Below are 25845 nucleotides of genomic sequence, written 5' to 3'. Positions count from 1 at the left end.
ATAACACAAAAAAATACTGCGACATTGATTTTAGACCAGGATTCAGCTGGTCAATGGCGCAGTCGTTTTCAGTTGCCTCAAAATAGCAACACGCCAACAATGCACCTGAACACAGCTGCGCAACTACCATTTAAACCTGCCTGGTGTCTTCTGCTGGTTAGATAAGCATTAAATAAGTATCTAAACTACTAAATAACATGTTGGAGATTAAAATAATAGCAGACTGGCTCATTTTAAATAAATACCAAAAACTGAGATGAAAAATTAACTTCAATAAGAAATTTACTTTTGCTATGGTAAAATAAATGTTCAGCAAAATCTTCCAAAGATTTCTGAATTTTGCCACAAATACACAACACACTAAATATTATCATGCTAGCACGCGTGGAAACATTTAAAACGTGTGCTTCAACATTAGGTTGTGTTCCGCTCACCCCTGCTAAAGCACACTGTGAGTGAGTGAGTGTGTTTTAGCACACAGAGCGCTGCAGGGATGATGTATTTCTGTGGGCCAAAACCCAGAAACAAACTGCAATTGAACACTTCCGGTTTCATCATCCTGAAGTCAATGAGCTTTTGGCTAAATGCCTGAAATAAGGGTTGTGGTGAACACAACCTCAAGGTATTCTCACTTTTTATTCTCTGACATAAAACACACCAGTAACACCCCACGCTTAATTTTTTAAGCTTTTACTTGTCTTGTAAAAGGCGATTGCTAACAAGTGTCTCAGTGGAACAGAGGCTGTCAGTGACATTAAACGTTACGCTGAACAGATAAACTCATCTACTCAATCTATTTTTCACACTTTAAAATCACGCTCTTGCAAACTCTTCAAACTCAAACTTTCAAGGAAAATATTTTTGAATAAAGACTGAAAGAGTTGTTGTAAGATTAGTGATGTTGACGCTGAAGTCATGTGACCATGGTTTAGTTTGTTTATAGCCTACCTATACTGCAAAAAATATTTTTTTCGGCCAAAGTATATAAACTAAGCTTTTCAAAGTGGTCAAAAAGCCACACACTGGTGACACCTGCTGGTCATAACAGTGTAAATACAATGAAAACTCAGCTCCAACATGCATTTGTCTCATATTTGAAGTTTGCATCATTGATTCTGTTATTTTCCTGTTTATTACTGTTTATTATCTTTTTTTTCTAAAGCACTGTAGATAAAGCTGATGTGACTTCTGTAAAACCCCTCTGAGCAGGTGAGAAGAGCGCAAACAAGAGTGTGAAAAGAGAAAATCCACCCACACACACTTTCACAGCACAAATGACTCTGGTTCAGTGCAGCAGAAGACAGGAGTTTATTGGATTATTTGGTAATCCAAAAAAAAGAAAACAGCATGATTTAATGCCTTTGATGATTTGATACTTATTGTAAGTTGACAGATATTGTCTGTATGTTATTAAGGTGCTTAACATTGACGTTTGATTTACAGTGGACTTATGTTCACCCAGTACTGAACGCTTCTCACTACTGAGGCAACAAAATGTCAAAATAACAAGAAGGTTCCAGTCTGTTTATGGCAGGAGATGCACCACAAATGACATTATTAATTGACCTAGAACTTCACTGTGTTTCTCTCTATGTACATCTCTATGTACATCTTAATGAATAAATAGTAACTATAAGAGAAGGCCCATAATTCCAGAGCGCATTCAGTCCCGCCGCTCTTCCTCCGTCTACAGCAGACTCACACGCTGAGGCTGCTCGAGGTTTGAGCGAAACTTCTCCAGAAAGCGCGAGGCGAGTTCGTCGTCCACGAGGCGTCCGTCACTAGACAAAGTCACGGTCATGAGCTGCTGTGTCTGGAGGAGGCCGTCGGTCAGCCGTAGTTCAGCCCTGGTGCCGCCCACGGCTAGGATGCAGGCTTGAGGAGGATTGATTACAGCGCTGAACTCGCTGATGCCAAACATGCCCAGGTTAGAGATACTGAAACCAACAAACAAGCCATTTTAGTGACTGATACACAGGTAAAAACTAGGAGCCTTATCTCTGATAAAACCAAAAAATACAACAACTAAAGGAAAAAAAAAAAAAAAAAAAACATTAAAAAGTGCAACATTTGTGCCCAAATCACCTGAATTTAAATGTAAGCACAAATGTGATGTTTGGAGCATGATTCACAGCTGCTGTAGTCAAGACCCGTACTGAAATCCCAGGAAGTGTCTGGATGAACAGTTTCCCTTTGTGTCAACGTACTTCTGACTAAATCATACTGAGGAGCTTCTGCTTTATTGAAATAGCCAACAGTGTTTCGTTTGCGTCACAGTCCAGCAAAGATGCTTGTGACGGCCACAGCTGTATTAAACTCAGTTTAATAGATTCAGATTTAGATTTAAACTTCAGCATTTCTGTAATAATACCAGTTACTGATCTACTGATCACCCCAATGTAGGGCTGACAAAAGTACCGACTTCAGTACCAGGTCGGTACTGAAATTTTAAAAATGTGACGATAACAGCATTTCCCCCTAGCATTTTGAGTGGATTCTGAAACACCTCCGATTGGCCATTGTGTTTACGCGCTCAACGGATATGTCTGTGATTGGCTACAATGATCAACGCCTCAAAAACATGTTGTAAATAGAAACCTTTGACGCTTTTCACAGAGCGCTTGCACAGATACACACGGGAGTGTTTGAAAGCAGGCGTCTACCACTGGATATATTAGAGATTCCACTGATTTACTGACTGAAACTGCTCCCTATTCCCTATATAGTGCACCATGTCCAGTTCACTATACAAGAGTAGTGAATGAGTGACCGTTTATAATCATTTTTAACACAAGTTTCAATTCCGAGTATAAATCAAAGCAATAAACAAGACATTCACCTGAACGAGCCTCCCTGATACTCCTCCGGTAACAGTTTCCCATCCCGTGCTTTCTGTGCCAGAGCCTGAAGGAGAGAAAATGTTTAATATGCTATGAATTTAAAAGAACAATCAATAAACAACAACATCTCAAGGCCCAGATATTCTTCAAGCCAAAATCGAAGAACGAACTGATGTGACAATTTCAAACAAAATCAAGCCAAAACGAAGTTCGTTTGGAGCTTTCTGGAAAAGTTTGCTCTGGCTGGTGAACGCCTCTGAACTGCCATTGGCCAGCGTTGCGACGATGTAATAGGTGGGTGTGGCTCTGAGGCCCCACTTTCTTTGAGGTGTAAATCTCCTCTGGTTCATTTCTTCTGTTCAAACGTGAGTGAAAACATGAACACACTGGAGAGACACTTTATATCAGAAACTGAAGCTGTTAAAAGAAGCACTGACTAGGGCTGGGAAAAAAATACAGATTTCTCGATTTTAACCGATTTACGAACCGATATAGATTCTTAAATCCCAAGAATCGATTAGTCTAGTCTGTTTTCAGTTGATGAATGAACAGAACATGTAGCGCGCCTCCCATCCAATAAATCGCAATAATCTTTGTGCTTTGTTACTTTTGATATGAAGCAAAGTCTCAGATTTCAAAATGACGTCCATCTTATTATGAGATTCAAAAAATAAATACCGTTTTGGCGCTGTTTAATGTGACGTGACAGATCGCTTTAGCGCCTCAGTTAAAGAGAAGCGGCAGCACGGAGCGCATGTGAACATCCTCTCCTCCGCTTTAATACCAGTTACAGCGCGAAATAAACATGAATGAACATCTGAAGGTATGTTAAAATTCACAGTACAACTTAGCGAAATCCATATCATGTCTCGTGTAATAGCTCAATCAGCGTTTCAGCCTCAGAAAGACGTCAATAAAACAGCTTGTAAACAATGTCATGTAATGTCACCTCAGAAAAACATATTCTGTGACCACAAACTCATTAGTCAGCTAGAAAAGTGAACTCTAGAAAGCAGCATTGTGATAAATATATGCACCGTTACATATTCATTATAATGTTCTTCAATATTGAATGCATGTTTGAATAAATCAGTTATGACAGCCACGATTTACATGTTTATATTTAAAAAACCACGAATTGGAGTAGAAATATGATTATGTAATTCTAAACTTTATTTATTATAGAAAAAAAAAACATAATTGAGTGTAATTTAAGTGTTTGTATATTTATCTGAGTGGAGCTCACAGACACCAGGATGGATTAACTCAATGGTTATAGTTCTCAGATTTGGCTCCCTTGTTCTGGAAACCAAAGTGTTTCTGTTTAGATGCCGTATATACAGCGTATCTTTAGGCATATTTGTACCTAGTAAGTTAATTTTAACCTTCAATATTATAGTAAAGTAGTACCAACTGACTCCCATGTGTAGTTTACAGCATTAGTTGAGAGATATACTGATATACTACATCCAAAATAATCGATATCAAATCGAATTGAAAATGTAATCGAATCGAATCATGAAAATTGTGTCAATTCCTAACCCTAGCACTGACACTGTTTTCATGTTTAATACCATAAAGCTGCTGCTTTAAAGCAATCTATTTATAAGGTGCTGTATAAACAAACATGATGCGACAGGAGTCTTGATCTCAGAGCTGCTGCAAATATCCACATCACTGAGATGCTTTCTGAAATGCTGTTTTCTCATTTTTGCGATTATTATTGCGAGGAAAGCGCAGCAAATTTGTTACATACTCATCAAAATGTGCGCAGTGTCAGGATGTGTGCTTACAGTTTATCACTGTAAAGATATTTCAAACTTCTTTTTTCCTCTAAATGGATTACTTCTCTGTGAGTATATCAGGGCCTTCAGATGAATCCATGGTTACATAATCATCTTCATTTTCTCTGAAGAAACATTAGTTGTCCATCAGCGTCCACATGCACTCTATTAAAGCTAATGATCGTAACCTTTGCAGTGGCAGCAATCTCCTGCAGCCCTTTGTTTGCAGCGTCTTTGATGATGGGGGTCATGAGGCCACGTGGTGTTGCCACGGCGACTGAGATGTGGATGAAGTCGAGAGGCTGCGGCCCGTCAGCTGACCACATGACATTGACCTCTGGCATCTCCTGCAGGACACCAGCACATCACAGACATTACTAACAACACATCGTGACACGAAAACTACTGTAAACATCTGATCGGTGGAAATTCTGGGGAATATGTATATATATTTGGGCTGTCAAAATTAACGCATTAACGCATGCAATTAATTTACACGTTAAAAATATTTAACGCAATTAATGCAGCATCCGTCATAAACTGTGCTACAGTATATGATCACGCTATCGCTCATTCAAGTGCCAATAAACCATTCAAGCATGATAAGAGGCAAAAAAAGAACTCAGATCTGTACTGGTGCTCATCTGTGAACAAACACCTGAAACGAGCGCGCAGAAAGCCGCTTCAGACAGCGCACCAGCGCCACCTTGAGTTCTCTTTCGCACTTGAACGGACAAAAACACAAAATTATGTCAAAATTCCCATTTTGTTGAGTATCCTTCTAAGTAATCCTCAGGTCTTAAATGAGTTAAAAAGTGTTAAATGAATGAACGTAGAGTAAACGTGAGAAAATAGGATGTGTGTCATGATGTCTGATGAAGGTCTTGACAATGGCCAAAATGTCACATTTTTTAATCAGTAAAGCTGGATTTCTTCAAGAGTGAGTATTGCACCTTTTTGATTTTTGGTTGCACCTCCTCTTCTGTTGGTAGAGCATCTCTTTTTACCATTTTTTATTTAAAGTATTATAATATAAAAATATATTAAAAACTTTCATGTTAGGTGCGATTAATCGTAAATCGTAAAAGTAAAAGTCTGCCTCCAAATGCAAACAAATCATGCAAATACAAAAGTTTGATAACTCTTTCACTACGTTTATTCAAATATTCTAAATATATTAACCTGGCTGGTTTATGAAAATGTGAATGTAAATAATTTGTGCAGCAACATTAAGCATCTTGACATTATGGCACACTAACATAACACCTAATGAGAACAAGTTCCTGAAGTGTAATTTAGATGATTTATGTACATTTATCCTGAACGAGTCATTTAATGGGGTAAAGGAGGGAACAAACAATTTAAGTCGTACTATGGCCAATAAAACGAATTATATCATGATTTTATTTTGCATAAACAAGATTAAATTAACAACATTCTGAATGAATGATTTGATACAGTACTGTGATTCATACAGTGCACAGCATAAATGAGTACACCCCCTCTGAACAAATACAAAAGATGTATTTTCTTTATGATCACTAATACAATTCATGGAAAGATGGCAAAATTAAAATGTATTAAACATATACATAATAAAAACTGAGGAATATATGTCATTAATAGCCATAAAATAAGTAAATTAGCCAATTTTGTTTAAATTAAGGATTGCAGAAATGAGTACACCCTAGATTTAATTCAACAAATGTATAATATTCTAGCACTGAGTATGCCCTCCATAATTTTTAATATACTGCTCTGACCCTTCTTGGCACGGAGTGTACAAGTTCATGTCAAATTGTCACATCTGTCCTGTTTAACTCCTGGATGATGAGCTCCTTAAATGCCCTGATCTTTAATGGGGAGTGTTGCTCAACTCGTCTCTACAGAATCCCCCACAGGTGCTCAAGAGTGTTAAGATTGAGTACAATACATGTCCACAGAAGGGTTTTCACCTTGGGAGAATGCATATCCTCATTGTCATGTTGAAAAAAATGCCCAACAATGCAGGGAATGAGGAAAGGGTAACATCTTCTGTTTCAAGTTTGTGTATTAAATTACACAGTGGTGTGGAAATTCATGACAGCATTGATAAAGCACAACTCCCTCACACCTTCAGCACTCATACATCCCTATATAAGAGCTTTACTACCACTGAACTTTACTGTGGGAACCAGGCACTTCTCACTGTACTCCTCCTCTAGCAACACCATAACATTTTGGATGCTGTTAGATCCAAAATGATTGATTTGGTCTCATGAGACCAGAGTACTGATTCCCAGAATCTATATTTTGTAAATATGGGCTTTGGAAATGGCTAACTGACTTTATTGTGCTTTGGCTACAGTAGGTAGTTCCAGTGAGAACAACAATCATGCATGTCATTTCTGCAGGCTGCATCTTACTCTGTGAGATAAACAGTCACTCTTTTCATAACTTTTGCTGGCTCTGAGACACTCGCTTGGTATTTCTCCTGCTCTTTGTCTAGCAAAAAAAAATCCCTCATCACTAAATGAAAGCTTAAAATGAAGGCCTGATTATTTCACAAGTCCATTGTTTTTGAATTTCTGTGTTACTTTTGCTACAGTTTCACACTTAAAACAATGATTTGGTAATCCTCTTGTAGCACTGTCCTCTTTTGTGCTAAGAAATAAGTCTCCTGACAGTTCTCTCCCATGTGGTTTCATTGTTGTCAGCATTAAGTCTGAGAATGATTCAGTGGGCTATATAACACTTTCAATTGTCAAGAAATTACTTCTCTTTAAATGTTTTGGTTCAGCATACCTACCTGTTGATCAAACATTGCCTTAAACTTACACCAGAAAATTTTTATTTCGTTTTATTTAATAACTTTTAGGAGGGTGTGCTCATTTTTGCTACACAACATTTGATCCTTGATAAGAAAATCTTATTTTCCTGAATAATTTTGACATGCTTCTTTGGAAATTGATTAAGCAGACTTGCTGGGACATTATATCTCTAAAGAACCCTAACATGTCTTCTAAGTAATTGAGTAATTGCTGACTTTCAGAAGTTTCAAAAGGGATGTACTCACTTATGCTGTGCACTGTAGTTTCAAATTAAGCATTAAGTGAACATGTGCTGACTTACTCTGAGTGAGACGGCAGCAGCTTTGATGATGAAGTCATTGACCGACACCTTGATGTTCTCTAAACACACAAACACACACAACAGATGTGAACATGACAAACGGCACAGACGCCTTCACATTCGACATCCTGGTCAAAATTCATTCATCTACAGTTGTAATTATCACTGGGTCTTTATGAATATACAGGCATAAAACGTGTGTTAATTCACACAGAAATCATGTTTCTTCGATAAGTTTTACCAGTGTAGCCCAAGCTATGACATTTGTTTAGAATTGTCACTTAATCCATAAAATACTGGATTGCGCTTAGACCACGTCATTATGCTTGAGGCACAAGCAGCCTAACACTGATCATCAGTCTGGATTGTAAGGTCTGGTGGTATTCTCGATTGAAGTGAAATGCTCTTGTCACCTGCGGCCAGCTGTTTTCTGAGCTTGATGACGGCGCCGAGGTCACAGTCGACTGAAGCGTATGCATGTGGGATGGTGGTCTTGGACTGTGTTAGTCTCTGAGCGATGACTCTTCTCACGTTTGAGGCCGTTACATCTGTGTACGTGCCCTGAAAACACAACACATCCATCTCTGATGGGTCTGAACATTCACATCTGCAGATCTCAAGCTGACTAGATGCATTCATATCAACATTATTACATGGGCTGACACAAAGAGTTCGGGAAGTTCACAAGAATATATATGCTGTCAATTGTTTGGGGAATGTTACATCTACATTGTTAGGGAATGTTACATCTAAAAGTAAAACGTTACAATATTGCATTACTCTCTAAAAAAAATAACTAATTACATTACGATACGTTACTTTTTGTCAGCTGGCTAAAGCTCGCTCTCTTACGGGTCTTGTTACGGGCCTTGTATAATGCAAAACTTCTCTGAACATTATCATTACCTACTGTAAAGTTGAAAGTAATGTGTTTTGTGACTTTGTCTGTTCCTGCCCATGTCTAAAAGTCACAATGTTACGGAGAAGAGAGAGAATTTTGATTTAGTAGTTTAAAAATGTTTAAGCAAATTAATTAAACTTAAAAGTAAGGTGCATTTCTTGTAAAAAAAAAAGTAACTAAAAGTAATATTAACGTGTACATTTATAAAGTAATGCATTACTTTACTTGTTACATCAAAAAAGTAATCTGATTACAAAATCCACGTCACTTGTAATGAGTTACTCCCAACACTGATGACTTTTTTTTCTAGGAGAGAGATTTGGAAAAGGTTTTATTTTATGACAAATCTTAATGTTACACCATGTAATGGCCTCCTAAAGAAGGGTGTGGGCAGAGCGAGGCTCATCGGCTCACCGGCAGCCCAGGTTTCCCAGGCACAGAGACGGGTGGGTATGTGGGGCGGCCCGTGGCCGGGGCAGAGGGTGGAGGGGAGGGCGGAGCCGCTGCGACTGGGACAGGAGGAGGAACGGCTGCTGCTGGAGGTGCTGGACGCCCTTTATCACCCCGATTCAACAGGTTCAGAGCATCTCTGAAAGAACAAATCAAGCACAGAAATGAAGAAAAACACAGCTGATCACTGGAATGATCTACTGACTGAGCAGACGTGACTACACAATCATCAGACAAATCTTTAAATAAGCAAGCCCTGAACTGTGTTTGCATGTGACTTTACTGTTCAAGAGAAATAAACATCTCCAGTTTGTTGAAGATAAAAAAAAGCCTAATTTTATTTATTATATTTCATTAAAAAGTCCAAGATTTATTCTTCACATGCACAACAGCGCACACTATAGCACAAAGACACTGGGTCTCATTCACTAATAATTGTGTGGATTATTCATATTTATACGTACAGGAAAACTTCTCACCAAACATTACTACCTTATTCACAACGCGCATGAATTTGTTTTTAATCTTGTTCTGATATAGATGAATTCTTAACGAGTGGCCACATGCCCGAGATTAGTAATTTACATAAAACGCCCACACCATGTCCATATAAGGGCATTCCACACACCCTTTCCTTTCTTCGCTCTCAGCAAACATGACACTCTCTAAAGACGCACACAGCAGGATCCTCAAGTAATGCCAAGAGTGGCATCCTCAAACACAATAAACACCTTTAATACAGACCTCTGAGTAGTACATATGCGAATCTGCGTCTTTATGCAGAGGAAATTTCATCTTAACATTTTAAATTGAATGAAAATATATTTTTGTTGCAATCAATGAATTACCAAGAAATCCTTATTTATCAGGCTTTATTAATTAAATGTAACAATAAATTGTGTAAGATTGTTCTGACTATTATTTCAGTGAGTGACACATTATATTTGTATTGCTTTATGAACGTCAGCTTTGAGAAGAGGCTGAAGGACTGAAGAGCTTCAGTATGAGAGCGGCTCTTTATATCAGAGATCCTCATAACTGAGATCATTTACATAAAAGACATATCGGTGAAAAACAGCCTGGACGGAAACACTGATGCTCTCTAAGATCCACTTAGCCTTATGATGTTCTTTAGGGAACACAGATTTGTGTCAGAGAGCGGGTGAAAAGTGGTCATAAAAACATTTTTTTTTTTTTTTAATATTTTTGACAAAAGAAACCTAGGCTGATGGACCAATCAAATTCTCATTGAGTAAACATATAATGATGATGATCACCCTTATAATATAACCAAATCTCTGGATAATCTAATATAACTATACTGTTATTGCAGCTGAACCGTCATCTTCAGATCTTCAGTGGATCTGAGATATTAATAGGTGTCAGTTTCTTTGTTTCTATTCTCACCCAGAGGAGGGAGGCTGCGTTGCCATGGTAATGTGTTACTAATGAGACTGCTCAGTGTGTGTGTGTGTGTGTGTGTGTGAGAGAGAGACTCACTCTTTAGTGATGAGGCCACGTGGCCCTGTGGCTTTTGCCAGATGAGGATCCAAACCATGAGTGTCCAAAATGTGTCTTGCAGCAGGACTCAAGCGCAACCTGTTCAAAATCACAAATGAACATGAACGGCACAAATACACACACAACACAACAAAAATACATCACTTGTGACTCTTTCATTGGCTTCTGAACTCCTCCAGTGTTCTGGCACCTGCGGTTTCCCTGCTGTCTCACATTCATCAAGTGAACACAAGACGCCCCGTGAGACATGTGACAAAAGGCGTCTTATCTGGGTTTATCAGAAGTTTTGTTCTCACCAGACGTGATGGCGTTATGTGCCGATTTGACTTGTGACAGTTTCTATTCTGCGACGTCGCGGCTGGAACAACAGAAAGTGTGAGAATGATAATCTCAGACACTAATTATGTGCTTCATTTAATGTTAAAATAATTTAACGTGACTTTGAGTATCATTTATAGACATACCGAAAGTGACAACAGATAATTCACCTCAGATCTTAAAAACAAGAACGTGAACAAACAAGTGTATTTCATAACAGAGACTGTTTCAGTCACTCAGTATGTATTTTAAATCAAGTTAAAATGGTGTCATATTTGATTATATGCTTATCCATTTGGTTGTGAGTGCAGTGAGAGAGACTCCGCCCACACGCTCTTCTGATTGGCTGTGATTTTTGATTGATTTGGTTGTGAGTGAAAATTACTCCATGTATTATTCAGTCCATTACAGCAGTTTATGCTCACACGGCTGTCCTATTCTTCACGAGAGCAGGAATAACACTGAAAACAACTGGAGGCAGTGATTTAAAGGGTTAGTTCACCCAAAAATTAAAATGTCATTAATTACTGGCCCTCATGTCGTTTCACACCCGTAAGACCTTCGTTCATCCGCAGAACACAAATTAAGATATTTTTGATAAAATCTGATGGCTCAGTGAGTCCTCCATTGACAGCAAGATGATTAACACTTTCAGTGCCCAGAAAGCTACTAAAGACATATTTAAAACAGTTCATGTGACTACAGTGGTTGAACCTTAATGTTATAAAGTGACGAGAATATTTTTTGTGCACCAAAAAAAAATAAAATAACGACTTTATTCAAGAATATCTAGTGATGGGCGCTTTCAAAACACTGCTTCATGAAGCTTCGAAGCTTTTGTTTTGAATCAGTGGTTCAGAGCGTGTATCAAACTGCCAAAGTCACGCCCCCAGTGGTGAACCATTGAAATTTCGAAACACTTATGACGTAACGAAGCCTCATTTACTGAAATCATGTGATTTTGGCGCTCTGAACCACTGATTTGAAACAAAAGATTCGTAAGGCTTCGAAGCTTCATGAAGCAGTGTTTTGAAATCGCCCATCACTAGATATTGTTGAATAAAGTCGTTTTTTTGTTATTTTTAGAGCATAAAAAGTATTCTGGTCACTTCATAACATTAAGGTTGAACCACTGTAGTCACATGAACTGTTTTAAATACGTCTTTAGTAGCTTTCTGGGCATCTGAAAGTGTTCATTGTCTTGCTGGCAAAAGAGACCTCACTGAGCCATCGGATTTTATCAAAAATATCTTAATTTGTGTTCTTAAGATGAATGAAGGTCTTACGGTGTGGAACGACATGAGGATGAGTAATTAATGACAGAATTTTCATTTTTGGGTGAACTAACCCTTTAAGCGATCCGTGTGAATCTCTGATTGAGGAGGGCGAGACATAATCCGGTTGCTTTGAACTGGATAGCGTGACGTCGACTCTATACTGACCAAAGTAATCACAGGTGTAACTATATTAAAGGGTTAGTTCACCCAAAAATGATCATTCTGGGGTGAACCAACCCTTCAAGTATATGTTTAATAAATTTAAATTTTGTCATCTTTCCATGAATTGTAATAGTGATCATTCAGAAACAGAAAAATCTCTTCATGTTCATGTGTACATTAATGCCATGTTCTGCATATAAAAACACTCTAAACAACACTTATTTTGACAGAAAACATGCAGCTGCAGATACTGACTGTTTGAGCACTGCAGTGACGGGAGCCAGAGGAGGGGCGGAGTCAGCTGCAGTGGGCGGAGCTACAGCGGGTGTGACGGGCTCAAGCGCGGGAATCTCCACCTGTTTCCAGTCTTCACCTTCACCAACCATCAGAGCGATGAGAGTCCCCAAACGCACACCTCGACTGCCCTCCTGCACCTGAGACAGCACAGGGAGGAGAGAAATTAATTATTCATTTATAGATAATGTGCCACTTACAGTGATTTAATATGTAAATCAAGTAATGTTGAAACAGAGGTGTGTAAGTATCACCAAACAGGTTTCCCTAAAAGTAAATGATGAATACATGATGATCGGCTGTATTATTGTGCCATTTAAGTAAAGCATTGGTCAAAAATCAAAATATTGTTTCCATATCATTAAACATACAGAGTTACAGAGGCAGATTTAAGAGTTCAGTCTCACACGCCCTACTGTCATCAACTCATTTCTGTATTTCATTCTGAAGCTTCAGTTTGAATTGAATCTCTCACACACACACACACACACACACTCACCAGTATTTTTGCAAGGACGCCGTCATCACTGGACTCCAAGACCACCACAGCTTTATCAGTCTCGATCTCACAGAGAGCGTCACCCGCGGCCACATCTTCACCTGCTCGAACACAGACACATCTGCATCACATCTGTTGTGCTGCTGACGCTTCCCTACCGTCTGATGTGTGGATGATCCGTCAGCTTCCCAACACACATCTCACATATACATTTACACAATAGTTACACCTGAAATCTGAGCTCATAGCGCTGACCGTCATGTAAAATCCCCTTAAGAATTCAGATGCTCTGACCAAGATATTTTTCCACCAATACGACTAGACCCAAAGATGACACAGGAAAACAATCAGTCGCATGTCTGTGGACAGCCAAAAGCTTCGCTGCTGTACAGCTCTGAACACGTACAACATCATCAGTGAGGTCAGCTGACACACAGATCAAGCACTCACCTTCCTTCTTCAGCCACTTGACAATGTTTCCCTCCTCCATGGTGGGCGAGAGAGCCGGCATCTCCACCTTCAGAGGAGCGACACCTGCTGGACACACAAGAACATCACACACACCATCAAAAATCAAAATAAAGCTGAGAGAGAAATATATTCAGAGACAAGAGCATGCAGAGGGTTAAATATTAAATCATAGAAACGGACGGTTCTGTTTAATGGACAAGATGGAGGATGAATTATGTCTGGAAGATTTTTATGACACGTCAAATAATCATTAAATTTACTACATACACTGAAAGCATGTGATTTCACATCACACTGTTCAGTATATTCCTGCAATGTTACAAAATAAAGTAATAAAAATCTATTTTTACAGGTATGACAGAGAAAAGCATTACTCATCTGATTGTAATAATCAAATCACTTTACACACATTTCTACAACATTATAAAGCTTCATTGCAGAGCAAATTAGTGTCAGTCAGTTCTTACATCATGAACTTGGTGGCATGTGAATCAGCACAATTTGTAAAAAGTTATGTGGCAAACACACGTCTGAAAGGCATGAAGCACACGTGACGCGTCCATCCTCTGACATCAAACCTTTCTTTCACAAGTCCTGCTTTATTTGAGCCTAAAATGTTGTGCTTTCCGTTTCTCGTTTCTGTTTTATGGTCATTTTGATCAGTTTTATAATGAAAAGGGTATCAAATCCATTTAAAATAACATTATGAATGTGAGCGCAATCACACGCTTCTGCAATACAGCAAATATTGATTAATGTCACAATCACCTGATAAATGTTTAACCTGAACTAACCTCATGACATGATCAATGATGATCTGAATGAGATTATATATTAATATATGCTATATAAGAGTGTTTCTGTGTCCTCAACAACATTTATTTATATTATATTTCCTTATATTTACGTACATTTCCTAAGATATATCATTGCAGAAACGTGAAAGGAAACAAACAAGCACTACACAAAACATTTAAAACGATATTTTTGTATTAACTGTCTGAAATTGGTGAATTTTGAACTTTGAGAACGTCTATTTGTCATAAATATAATAGCAAGTGCACCATGAAACTCATTAATGTGAGATCAAATGATTGATTTGTTTTGACAGCATGTTTGACAGAAGAGTAAAAATCTTATGTTTTCTCAGACTTGTACATCAGTGGGTAAATCATGTTTATTATGAATCTGTCAATCATTCAGTGTCACAGCATTATCATTTGATCACTGTACTGCACTGTAGAGCAAAGACAGCCGTCTGCACACAAACACACAGTAAATATCTGCACGGTAAATGTGTTGTTGTGATGTAGGTTGTGTTATTAATAAATAAATATGAGTCTCGAGACACTGCTGTCCTTCTGACACTCACCACATACTGACGGCGACCGGAACAAGTGTCTGAACGCGCTTCCGCTCCAGCCCGCGGTCCATTGAGGTTTAACCTGCGTTACTACTCTATTCTGAGTTGTTAATTTATTTTGTGTTATTACTCTGAACGCGATGAAAACGCCCCTCCGCCCGAGTCTCATGGAGGCCGCCATTACTGTGTCCTTCTGCCGCTGCAGCGCTGCGTCTCTCTCGACTAGCGGCGGAGCGCGGAGCGGAGCAGCGCGTCTGCGCCCCTACTGGACTGGAGGATAAACACACACAACACAGAATTTACATAGAACGATTATATACTATAGGTGTGATTTAAAAATGCACAATATTGTGGAATATTGCAGTGATTTCATCATTATTGTTTTAAATTCACGTTAATCAAAATAACTTCCCTCTCTTTTCTTCTCTGATGGCATGTTTACTGGATACATTCAGCACTTCAGCTTAATTTCAGTTGGGTTTTAGAGTTTTGAATATTAGATACTGGGTCTATGAGAAGCTGTAGATGCTGCTAAATGCAGAAAAGTAGAAAAGAGTGTTTCAGGAGTGGACAAGATACTCGAACCGTTTCAGATGAGGGAAAATATGACACAGGAACTCCAGAAGATGGCAGTAATGTGACTTCGAAGATGCCGCCGAAGAAGAAGAAGACGCACATGACGTGATGATGACGCTGCGCAGCTGAACCCGGAAGAGAGAGAGAGAGAGAGAGAAGCTCGAGCGGAGACACACATAAACAAACACATCGAGCGGAAAACATCAACTAAACCATCAATCTTTAGAAAAACCCCGGTCGACATTATCATGGACGGTAGGAACACTCTCGCTCGATGGCTGTCAATCACTTCGTGTTATTACTGTAATGAATCATGATCCTGTATTAAACTGTCTTATAATGATGTCTTCTTCCTGACACTGATTAACGCTTGATGTGATTATTGATCGTACTGATGTCGAGTGATTCGTTTATTATTGGTGTAAATGTAAACATGTATAAGCTGTAGGGCGTGTCGTGTTGATGATTTATGATGATGATTGTGTGTTTCTCTCACACAGACACACTCTTCCAGCTAAAAGTGAGTTTATATATATATATTTCTGTCAGTAATGAAGGCTAACGTCTCATCTGATCTCTGACTTTCGCTTTATATCGTGTCATTTTCACCAGTTCACGTCCAAGCAGTTGGAGCGACTGGCTAAAAAGGCGGAGAAAGACTCCAAATCAGAGCAGGCTAAAGTCAAGAAGGTAGGAGAGCAGACGCGAGTGACGTCACTGGTCCGAGGGTGACGTCAGTCGCATACTTTTCATTACATTCTCATTACTGCGATTTATTATTTAAATCAGGGTACGTTAATGTTGCGAGTTAAATTTTTCATTTTTAAAGTCTCGCTGTGTGTTGATGTGAATCTCCAGGCTCTCCAGCAGAAGAATGTGGAGTGTGCGCGAGTTTACGCCGAGAACGCTATCCGCAAGAAGAACGAGGGCCTGAACTGGCTGCGTATGGCGTCTCGTGTCGACGCCGTGGCCTCTAAGGTCCAGACGGCCGTCACTATGAAGGGGGTGAGGCGGCCATTTTATCACTGACCTGTTACGCTCTTTCACTTCTTCATCTGTCTTTAGTGTGTTTGAACATGAAAAAGGTTTCCGAAGTCCCTCCAGCTGGAGTTATTCTCGATATCAGCATCTGTAAAGACTTTCTGCTTCCTGTCCAAAGGTGGCGAAGAACATGACGCAGGTGACCAAAGCTCTGGATAAGGCTCTGAACTCCATGGACCTGCAGAAGGTGTCGGCCGTCATGGACAAGTTTGAGACGCAGGTTCAGAATCTGGACGTTCACACCTCGGTAAGTGTCCGTCTGTGTGTCTGTCTCTGACCTCTGACCCGTGATGGTGCCGGTCACTGGGAACGTCTGTGTGCAGGTGATGGAGGACTCCATGAGCTCGGCCACCACGCTGACCACGCCGCAGGAGCAGGTGGACGACCTCATCCTGCAGATCGCCGAGGAGAGCGGCCTGGAGGTGGAGGATCAGCTCAGCCAGCTGCCGGCGGGAGCCTCGTCGCTGGGGGAGACGTCAGCACGAGCGCAGGACAAAGAGGACCAGCTGTCCAGACGGTACTGCACTACACATAAACACACACTTCTCACACCACTGTCACCTGCCCATCAAATCAGCTGGAACTAGGCCTGCACTGTAGATCAAAACATAAACTCCGCCCCCGAGAACACGCAACAAAGGGGGCGAGGCCATGTTGGGCTGCTTTAGAGAAGAGGAAGAGTTGTTGTAGTAGAGTGTTGTTGCCGTCATTTTACGCCGGACTGCTTCACAAACGAGGGTCAATTCAACGCTGGATTTGCACAAAAGATTAACATAACGGCACATGCTAGTCGATGAGTTGAATCAACTCCACAGCAACTACATAAATTTATCCACTAACCGTTCAGAAACGTCCAGTTTCATTCTAAAAGTTGTAACTTCTTCCTGAGTCTCTCCATCAGTGTCCGACTCCGGTTTGAACAATGTAAGGCTGAACACCGTTACTGACAATCCTTATTTTGGCTGCGTGAGATTCTCCAGCTTTGTTGTTGTTGAGCGACCGAAGTGCACGAGCTGTTAAAGCTCCACCCTCTTCTGGAAAGCGGCAGCTCATTTGCATTTAAAGGGACACACACAAAAACGGTGTGTTTTTGCTCACACCCAAATAAGGGCAAATTTGACAAGCTATAATAAATGGTCGAAATCTCATGTTAATGAAGTGCGTCACACAAGCTGTTTAAGACCTTATGGCTGTGATTCGACGACAAATGCTAGACTGAGACACTCTTCTCTGCTCCTCAAATACATGTAGTGTAGTATAGTGTGTATATATATATATATATATATATATATATATATAAAATGTAGTGTTTCTTGAGTAAAGAAAATGCTGTACATATTCAAAAAAACATTTCTTTGTTTGCCATTGCATTGCAAACAAGCAGAGATGTGTCTGATATTTAATTCATGATATAGGTGGGTGGACAGTTAAAGGATCCAATGGTGTAATGATTGGTTAATTATGTGCAGAACCCACAGACGGACGTAAAGGGTGACCGATAGTGATGATTCACTCTGAATCCAAACTCATTTATACTTGAAACGGATTCTTATTTGCCGGAAACACATTAAAAGCTCGACGGGTTACTGTTTGAAATTGAAGAAATTAAGATGTAAATATCAAGACAGTAAAATAAAATTACATCTGCAGTTTTATTACACTACATTTACAAAAGTATTTAGAAAGTCAAGTGAACAGATTGAGAGAGCAGTCCAAAATCAGTGTCAGAAAACAGACAAATACACCGTTTCAACTCGAACAAGCCATCAGTCCGTCCTGAGTGTCTCTGAAACACTCTTAACACACTGTACAGTCCACCTGTATCTGCTCAGAGCACAAGAAGTCTCCAGAGGAAGTGATGATGTGCTGTTTAGAGTGCTGTGCAGGAGCCAATCAGATGCTGTTCTCAGACGGACACATAAACAAGTCATAAGATTGTAATACACCTGACAGAATCAGCCCAGTCACTCCAGAACAACTCGTTCTTTACAAATACAAATTCAGTCATCTGCTGAAACTTCCTGTCTCTGATTTTTTTTTTGTATCACAGTATATATTGAAGAGAAGCAAAATATCGCAGTGTTGTGCAGCTCTAGTGAAAACAGCTGATTGATTTCTAAAGGCAGCCGTAACTTCCATCAGCAGATGTTTCAGGGCTCATAAACGCATCCTGACTCTAAACACTACGGCGTATGACAGCTAAAATAATAATCCATGAAATGGTTCATCATCAGTCATCTGAAACGGCAGTGTTGACAGTGAATGTGACGCACATGTAAGCAGATGTTTCAGTCATTTGGGAATGTGTGTGTGACTGACGTCCATGTGTCTGTTTCAGGTTGGCGGCTTTACGTAACTGACGGCGTTCAGAGATCCTGCTCGGAGGACTTTATCAGAAGGCTGATTTTTATAACCCAGTCCGTTTATGATGAACACAAGCACTTCATTTTTCTGTCTCTCCTTCATCAAACGAGTACAAGTCATCTTTCCCTATTTTTTTCTGGACAAGTGAAATCAGGAACCCTGTGTTTCCACGCACCGCTGTCCATCGGGGAAACTGCTGGGTCTCGCTCCTTCCTCTTCACTGTTGATTTAAGTTTGCATATTTATTTAGACCTGATATGCTCATAAGATTATTGCTCATAACGTGTCATGTTATTTTCTCATGCCTTACGTACAGTAGGTGCTTCTTGTGTTCAGTGCCTCTGTCAAACTACAGGAGTGTGTGAGTCCAGCTCAAACACACACACACACACTCCCTATTGTAATGGAAAACCTAGTGGTGTGTTTCCTCTGGAGTTAGTTGGGTTTCTCCTGTGCGTTCATCATGTAAATAAATAAAGTCACTCTAACATCAGTGCTGAAGTGGATCTTATTTGGCATGTTCCAGTGCCACCGATGAATAACATCCGACAAATCATGATGAGATTCCCTCGGTCTGGATGAGATTTTGATTCTGAAGGAACACAAACTCGGCTTCACCGTCCAGCAGGACACCAAACACTCCTGACGGGCTGATTTAGGGAATGGGATGAGTTGGGGAAAGATATGAATTGAGATGACATGTAGAGTGTTTTATTTGGGATACGGGTGTTGTAGTTATTCATGCGGTGAATCTGTCAGGAGTTTGTTTTCCAGTTCACATACATGCTTTATTACCGTTACTGTAGGTTTCACTGAATGCAAATAAACTTTCTGATCTTTCTTCTCTGAATGTTTGCTTATTTTTGTCATCAGTGGATGAATTTGTACACTTTTCTTAAAGAAAGAAGCCTCTTCTGCTCATCAAGACTGCATTTATTTGATCGAAAATACTGTAAAAACAGTGAAATATTATTATGGTTTAAAACAGCTGTTTTTTATGTGAATATGTAGTAAACTAATTTATTCCTGTGATCAAAGCTCAACATTACTCCAGTCTTCAGTGTCACATGATCCTTCAGAAATCATTGTAATATGCTGATTTGCTGCTCAAGAAACATTTATGATTATTATCAATGTTGAAAACAGCTTCATATTTTAGCGGAAAGCACATTTTTCAGGATTATTTGATGAAAACAATGTTTTAAATTAGAGTGTTTTTGTACCAATGTCTTTACCGTCACTTTTGATTAGTCCTTGTTGGATAAAACAATTTATTTCAAATAAATCTCCGTGAGCACAACTTTTATACGTTAGTGTATATAATCTGCTCTACACACATATTCGACTTGAAATCAAATGTGTTTTAAAATGAATAATCAAGAAGTGAGTGATTATAGACAGGTGGCGCAATTTTGACCTTTAAGACGATTAAAATGAGTGATTTACAAACGTCAAGCAGTAATGATATGGTTGCACAATGGCTTAAGATCGTACATGAGTATTGAAAGAGTTAAGTAACATGTTAAAGATAAAAAAATATCAGTCGCTGACAGCAAATAATACGCAATTTGGTTTCTATAGTATTTCTGTAGTATTCTTAAGTATCTCAGCATATTTTTACATAATAAAGAGTATTATGGTAATATTATAGATTGTTTTTGAGGTTAGTCCACGATCGGCTTCCATAGGATCACGAGCCGGAGTTTCCGTATTTTCTGAAGAGTTTTATTGGGCGGGAAAGGACTCGGTCTAATATCGGTGTCCATTGTTTACTCCTGCAGGAGGCGCTACGCTGCTCAGAAAGCCCATTCCTTATCTCAGTCTCATTCAAATGAGAACGGACATTTATTCTTCACCGGAGACATTTGTATAATGAAATTATAATTGTTTAAATGTGCCAATTTCAAGGAATGGTACCTGATACATAAATGCAAACCCGCTTCTGCAGTCTCTCTGAAATTATCAAATAAAACGCCTCGAAATGTAATCACAAACCGCTGTGATTGGTTCATCCTTGCAGCGTTGAATAAAGAAACTGGTGGCACGTGACCAACGCCGCATATGTACCGTTTTAGCTACGGTCTCGACAATAATATATACTTGAATAATGACGTTAACAGCCTTTTAATAGACGAATTAATTGTAAATACGCAACGAAAAGTAAAAACAAAAGTTTTTCGTAAAATCATCGTACCTGACCAATCAGAGACGGCGTCCACGCCACTAAACCCCACCCACTTTTGGACGGTGTTTTCCATTCTACCGCTTATCTCCTTTCTACAGGGAGTCGCCCATAGTAACCGCTCGAGCTGCTCAGACCGGAATCTCCAGCAAAGATGACGAGAGTAAAATAAAGCGACAGAAACGAGTAAACATGATGAGGACACTCACGGATGAGAAATATTAATACACGGAAATAACACCCCTGAAGTGCTCGTGCTGGATATTTCCGAGTGAATTCCGGTGTTAGCCGTCATGAGATGACTGTGAATCGGATCTTTATGATCGTGACCAGATCTGTGAGGATTTAAATATGTTGTCCGTGTCAGTCTGAGGAGAAATATTCACTGATGATTGTATGAGAGGCTTTCAGCGGTGTGTGTGGTGGAGACATGAAGACAGTGCTCGTGTTGAGCTGTCTGCTGTTAATCGCTCTAGCAGAAGATCCGGATCAACTCGATCAGAAGCAGATCCCGGTTCAGTACCTTCACATCGGCGACGGCTCCTCAAGGGAGTTTGAGTTTCCGCAGAACACGCGTGGCGTGATCGTGATTTCCAGCGGGTATCGCAGCTCCGGAGGTCGGAAGGGTCGCGAGAGCCTGAAACAGACGGTTCGGGTGAGGTCTCTGGACCCGGACGTCATCTCCATCCTTAACGTGACGGACAGCGGGCGAACGGGAGTCGCAAGCAGCTACGTAATCAGCATCCGCTCTGGGGTTCCGGGAACGGCTCCGTTGCTCATCCAGCTGCTGGATCTAGACAGCGACTTAGAGCCAGTTCTCATCGAGGAGCGGAGCGATTACTCCATCAGGGTGGCGGCAGGCAGCGTTGACGACCCGGCCGCCCGGCTCCTGGAGTCCGGCGGGCTGACGCACTTTTCGGAGAACCCGATCCTCTTTGCGCTGCTGCCGCTCATCTTCATCAACAAGTGCGCGTTCGGCTGTAAGGTGGAGGTGGAGGTGTTGGCGGCTCTGCTCAAGAGGCCGGTGCCGTTGCTGCTGGGCGTAGTGGGACAGTTCCTCATAATGCCGCTCTACGCATACGGCCTGTCCCGGCTGGCGGCGCTCCCCAAGGCGCTGTCGCTGGGCCTGGTCATCACCTGCTCGGCTCCGGGCGGAGGCGGCGGGTACCTGTACAGCCTGCTGCTAGGCGGAGACGTCACCCTGGCCATTAGCATGACTCTCATCTCCACCGTGGTCGCGACCGCAGCCATGCCGCTGTCCTCGGCCTTCTACGGCTGGCTGCTGGGCGTCCATGCCGCTCTCCACGTGCCCTTCATCAAGATCCTCGGCACGCTGCTCTTCATCGCCATCCCCATCTCGCTGGGCATGCTGGTGAAGCTGCGTCTGCCCGCCGTCACCCGCGTCCTGCTCGCCCTCATCCGCCCCTTCAGCTTCGTGCTCATCGTGGGAGGGATCTTCATGGCCTATCAGATGGGCTCCTCCATCCTGGCCAATGTGCGCGCCCCGATCGTAGCGGCGGGCGTGACCGTGCCCATCTTCGGGCTGCTGGTGGGGTTTGTAATGGCGCGGGTAGCGGGGCTGGCGGTGCCGCAGAGGAAGACGGTCAGTATTGAGGTGGGCGTGCAGAACAGTCTCCTGGCGCTGGCCGTCATGCAGCTGTCGTTCCAGCGGGCCGAGGCGGACTACGCCTCACAGGCGCCCTTCATCGTGGCCCTCAGCAGCACGTCAGAGATGCTCCTGCTGGTGCTCGTGCACTTCGCCCACCGACGCCTGTGCCTGCCGTCCGCCTCGCGAACCGTCGCATGATCGCCAATTCAAAGCCAATCGCTGCCAAACATTACTGCCAGAACGGACCCGGTCTGCGGACGTATCTCTGTCTTACAACCAAAGGCCTTCGCTCGTTAATTTCAGCCTTTTTTAATCAGATTTTAATCTTACGTGCATTACAATGACAGTGTTTATGGAAGATATACGAGATATTTTTCTAAGTAATTTTGCTGTTTGTTATTTTGTAATTCAGATGGTTTGTTTGTACCCTGTTTACAGAAGATGTTGCTGTTGATTGTTCATGTGATTGAACCATGCGCAATGGTGACATGTGATTAAATGCTTTTTGACAAGACAAACCGGTGTGTTTTGGTATTAGGCGCCTTGAATTGTATTTGATCATGACTGAAGAGGTCAGCGATTGATCTCGTCAATCACACCTGCAAAATGTTCCAAGGATTAGTTCACTTTCAAATGAAAATTAGCCCAAGCTTTACTCACCCTGAAGCCATCCTAGGTGTGTATGACTTTCTTCTTTCTGATGAACACAATCAGAGTTATATTAATAAATATCCTGACGCGTCCGAACTTTATAATGGCAGTGAACAGGACCAAAGAGTATGAAACTCAAGAAAGTGCTTCCATCCTTCATAAACGTACTTCACACGGCTCCAAGGGGTTAATAAAGGCCTTCTGAAGGGAAGCGATGCATTTGTGTAAGAAAAATATCCATATTTAACAAGTTATAAAGTAAAAGATCTAGCTTCCGCCAGACCGCCTTCTGTAGTCAAGTTACGCTTTTTCCGTAAGTTGAATAGGGAAGGCGTAGGATGTAGTGTAAGCATTTTGAACTGCAAGTTTTACACTTTCTTCGTAAATTGAATACAGAAGGCGGTCTGGTGAAGCTAGATATTTTACTTCATAACCTGTTAAATATGGATATTTTTCTTACACAAATGCATCGCTTCACTTCAGAAGGCCTTTATTAACCCTCCCAGAGCCATGTGGAGTATGTTTATGATGGATGGATGTGGATGGCTGCACTTTCTTCAGCTCATACTCATTGGTATCGCTCACAGCCATTATAAAGCTCGGATGCGTCAGGATACTTATTAATATATCTCAGATTGTGTTCATCAGAAAGAATTAAGTCATATACACTTAGAATGGCTTAAAGGGTGAGTAAAGCTTGAGGTAGTATTCACTTTAAAGTGAACTAATCCTTTAAAAACAGACTTTACCTTTCTAAAATGTGTCATATTATGCTGTCTATGTGAAAGTATTTTTTATTAACATCAAAACAACAATCACTGTTAACCTTTGCCCTGAGTTCTCCACTGAAATGTGTTTTGATCCTGTTTCCTCAGGTGTTACGAATGGCTTTGAGAATCATGGCCCTTTCATTTCAATACAAATACAAGGCTAACATGTTCCTTTGAAGGAATAGTTCACTGTCATCATTTACTCATTTTCGTGTCCTTTCTTCTGTGGAACAGAAAAGATGTTTGAACTGTTTTTGTCCATACAGTGAAAGTTAATGGGGTCCAAAGTGTCATTCTCCACAAAGACATGTGGGTTGGGTATAGAATTAACCACTGGAGTTGTAAGGATTATTTTTATGCTACCTTTATATGTCCTTGTGCAGCTTAAAAACTAATTGACTTTGGACAAAAACAACATTCCTCATGTATATTCTTTGATGTTCCACAGAAGATCAGGAGGGCGAGTGTTGATGTTTGGATGAACGGTCTCTTGCAGCTCTGCATGCGCTTGATCTTTACTCCAGTGGTTTTTGCTCTTCTGCTCGTTTACAGCAGGAGTTGAGTGATATCGCTCTGATGCATTGGGTTTTCTATTGATCTTACTACAGAATTACGCCATCAGTAAAAAACATCTTTTGTTTGTTCCTAACGGATGCATTTGTTAGCGTGTCAAACATCTTTGAAATGCTCTGTAGTTTTAGTGCTCTTTTGACTGCTTACTGTGATTGGTTATTTTCATGATTAACAGGAAAACAGAACGCTGTGAAGCTTGAACAAACAGCTTTGCTTAATTTGTTTACTTTAATAAGAATATATATTTTTTTTAGATAAGCTAAGGGTAGATCACAGTACAAACATCACACGTCACAAGGGCAATATAAAAAAATCCATTATGAGATGTTTTTTCAGGCTGTTTTCTGAAGTGATGACAATAATGCACATAAATATTTAATCAGAATTGGGTTTGAACTCAAAACACCTGGGGCCGGTTGCATAAACCACTAAGACCATACTTACAAGTTAGTCATCCAATGTTCATAATTTTTAAGTCAGTTACATAAAACTGTAGATTGGTCTAGTTTGATACTAAAAAGTAAGACTGATTACCCCTAACTAACTGCTAGTTGGTCATACTAGTTCTTGAAGGGTTAGTTCGCCAAAAAATGAAAATTCTGTCATTAATTACTCACCCTCATGCCGTTCCACACCCGTAAGACCTTCGTTCATCTTCAGAACACAAATTAAGATATTTTTGATTAAATCCGATGGCTCAGTGAGGCCTGCATAGCCAGCAGTGTCACTGAACCTCTCAAGATCCATAAAGGTACTAAAAACATATTTAAATCAGTTCATGTGAGTACAGTGGTTCAATATTATATTATAAAGCGATGAGAATACTTCTTGTGCACCAAAAAAAGCAAAATAACGACTTTTCAACAATATCTAGCGATGGGCGATTTCAAAACACTGCTTCAGAGCTTTATGAATCTTTCATTTCGAATCAGTGGTTCAGATCGCGTATCAAACAGCTGAAATCATGCGACTTTGGCGCTCCGAACAACTGATTCGAATCAAATGATTCATAAAGCTTTGAAGCAGTGTTTTTAAATCGCTCATCGCTAGATATTGTTGAAAAGTCGTTATTTTGTTTTTTTGGCGCA

At 40.5% G+C, this 25845-nt stretch overlaps 3 protein-coding genes across 4 annotated transcripts; 2 read left to right on the top strand and 1 right to left on the bottom strand.

Moving 5' to 3' along the window:
• Positions 1–1284: 1284 nt before the first annotated feature.
• On the bottom strand, positions 1285–15233 carry pdhx (pyruvate dehydrogenase complex component X). Of its 2 annotated transcripts, none has more exons than XM_051883802.1 (11): positions 15001–15233; positions 13608–13694; positions 13158–13258; positions 12620–12798; positions 10587–10685; positions 9051–9225; positions 8149–8296; positions 7736–7794; positions 4813–4971; positions 2840–2904; positions 1285–1937 (listed from the first exon to the last, which is right to left on the bottom strand). In XM_051883802.1, exons 1-11 carry the CDS (start codon positions 15170–15172, stop codon positions 1688–1690), a joined length of 1494 nt encoding a protein of 497 aa, XP_051739762.1. In that variant the 5' UTR covers positions 15173–15233; the 3' UTR covers positions 1285–1687. The 2 variants fall into 2 exon arrangements, with proteins under 2 accessions (XP_051739762.1, XP_051739763.1); XM_051883803.1 differs by having other exon boundaries at positions 13608–13691; positions 15001–15222.
• A 396-nt stretch (positions 15234–15629) lies between these two features.
• On the top strand, positions 15630–19822 carry chmp1a (charged multivesicular body protein 1A). Its single transcript, XM_051883805.1, has 7 exons — positions 15630–15822; positions 16068–16087; positions 16180–16257; positions 16426–16572; positions 16727–16855; positions 16932–17125; positions 18947–19822. Exons 1-7 carry the CDS (start codon positions 15816–15818, stop codon positions 18966–18968), a joined length of 597 nt encoding a protein of 198 aa, XP_051739765.1. The 5' UTR covers positions 15630–15815; the 3' UTR covers positions 18969–19822.
• A 1416-nt stretch (positions 19823–21238) lies between these two features.
• On the top strand, positions 21239–24362 carry slc10a3 (solute carrier family 10 member 3). The gene has a single exon (XM_051883804.1). The coding sequence runs from the start codon at positions 21585–21587 to the stop codon at positions 22959–22961; it is 1377 nt and encodes a 458-aa protein (XP_051739764.1). The 5' UTR covers positions 21239–21584; the 3' UTR covers positions 22962–24362.
• Positions 24363–25845: the final 1483 nt, after the last annotated feature.

The sequence above is a fragment of the Ctenopharyngodon idella genome, chromosome 24 (genome assembly GCF_019924925.1).
Source record: "Ctenopharyngodon idella isolate HZGC_01 chromosome 24, HZGC01, whole genome shotgun sequence".
Lineage (NCBI taxonomy): Eukaryota > Metazoa > Chordata > Actinopteri > Cypriniformes > Xenocyprididae > Ctenopharyngodon > Ctenopharyngodon idella.
The sequence above is the reverse complement of the archived record's forward strand: the minus strand, read 5'-3'. Positions and strand labels throughout refer to the sequence as shown.